General features: G+C 39.1%; 1 protein-coding gene across 1 annotated transcript; it reads left to right on the top strand.

Annotated features, from left to right (window-relative positions):
• Nucleotides 1–359: 359 nt before the first annotated feature.
• Nucleotides 360–1,304, top strand: LOC130478262 (G-protein coupled receptor 35-like). Its single transcript, XM_056850411.1, has one exon. It carries the CDS (start codon nucleotides 360–362, stop codon nucleotides 1,302–1,304), a length of 945 nt encoding a protein of 314 aa, XP_056706389.1.

Raw genomic sequence — 1,304 nt, 5'->3', positions numbered from 1 at the left:
TCGGATTTTCATAGCAGCCAATGTAAACAGGGAAGCTATGCAAGTGACATGAAGATCTCAACTACATCAAGAAAAAAATAATTTTCTCCCCTGCTACACGCAGGTCATGGCTGGATAAGATTGCCTCAAGAAATGTAGATCTATCATCTAGGCTCCCAATAGAGAGGATAGGATGAAACATGAGGAAGGTACTCTACGGCTGGGTGACAGGCTCTGGGTAACAGGTTTTTCGGAGTATAACTTACTAACATGGCTGTTGGCATGAAGCAGATGGCTGTGCAAGCTGTTCTATAAAAGGTGATATTACACCACCCCATAATTATACTCTTTTTATTCTTTTAGAGCAACAGAGTGAAGTAATGAACTCAGAAGAGAACTGGACTGCACGGGCAGAGGCCTGTAATCGTACAAACATAGACAATATTCAAACGTTTGTTTACATCCCAGTTTTCATCATTGGAGTCATCCTCAATGCGTTGGCTTTGAGAGTATTCTGCTATAAACTGAGCAAATGGACTGAAACCCAAGTATACATGGCCAATTTAGCCTTTGCAGACTGCTTTATTCTCTTTAGTTTGCCAATCAAGATGATTATGAAGACGACAGAAGTGGACACATGGTGCTTAGTCTTGGAATCTGCATATTTTATTAACCGGTACATGAGTGTATTCCTTATTACCATCACAGCAGTTGATCGATACATCACCATATGGTACCCTTTCAAAGCAAAGCAAGTGAGGTCCCCTCAGAAATCAGCTGTTGTCTGTGGGATTCTCTGGATCTTAATGATAAGTATTGTGTGGTTAAATAAACGGTGGGAGAAAAGAGATAATCCTGGATGTTGCTTTAAGAAGATTACCAGAGTTCCATCCATATCTGTTCTTGCATCTACTATTTGGGGATTTTTTATACCCTTAACCATCTTGAGCTTCTGTTCTATCCAAATCACAAAGAAACTCACAAAGAAGAAAAAGTCAAACCCACATGAAGAAAAGCTCATGCAGAAATCAATCAACATCATCTCTGCAAATATGGCTGTGTTTGTGATATGTTTTTTACCTATTAACATTGCAAACATCATTCGGTTCATAGCTGATTACAGTGGTGCCATCAGCATTCCGGTAGAAAATATCAACAGCATTGTAGATGTTGCTGGGATTATTGCCAATACTAACTGCTGCTTGGATGCCGTTTGCTATTACTTTGTAAACAAGGAGTTTCAAGAGGCTGCCAAGGAACTAACACCCAAATATTTCTCCATTTATAATCAACATTCTGAAAAACAAGACTCTGAAATTATATAG

Source organism: Euleptes europaea, chromosome 5 (assembly GCF_029931775.1).
Source record: "Euleptes europaea isolate rEulEur1 chromosome 5, rEulEur1.hap1, whole genome shotgun sequence".
NCBI lineage: Eukaryota > Metazoa > Chordata > Lepidosauria > Squamata > Sphaerodactylidae > Euleptes > Euleptes europaea.
Note: the sequence above shows the minus strand (reverse complement) of the source record. Positions and strands in the feature narration are given on the sequence as shown.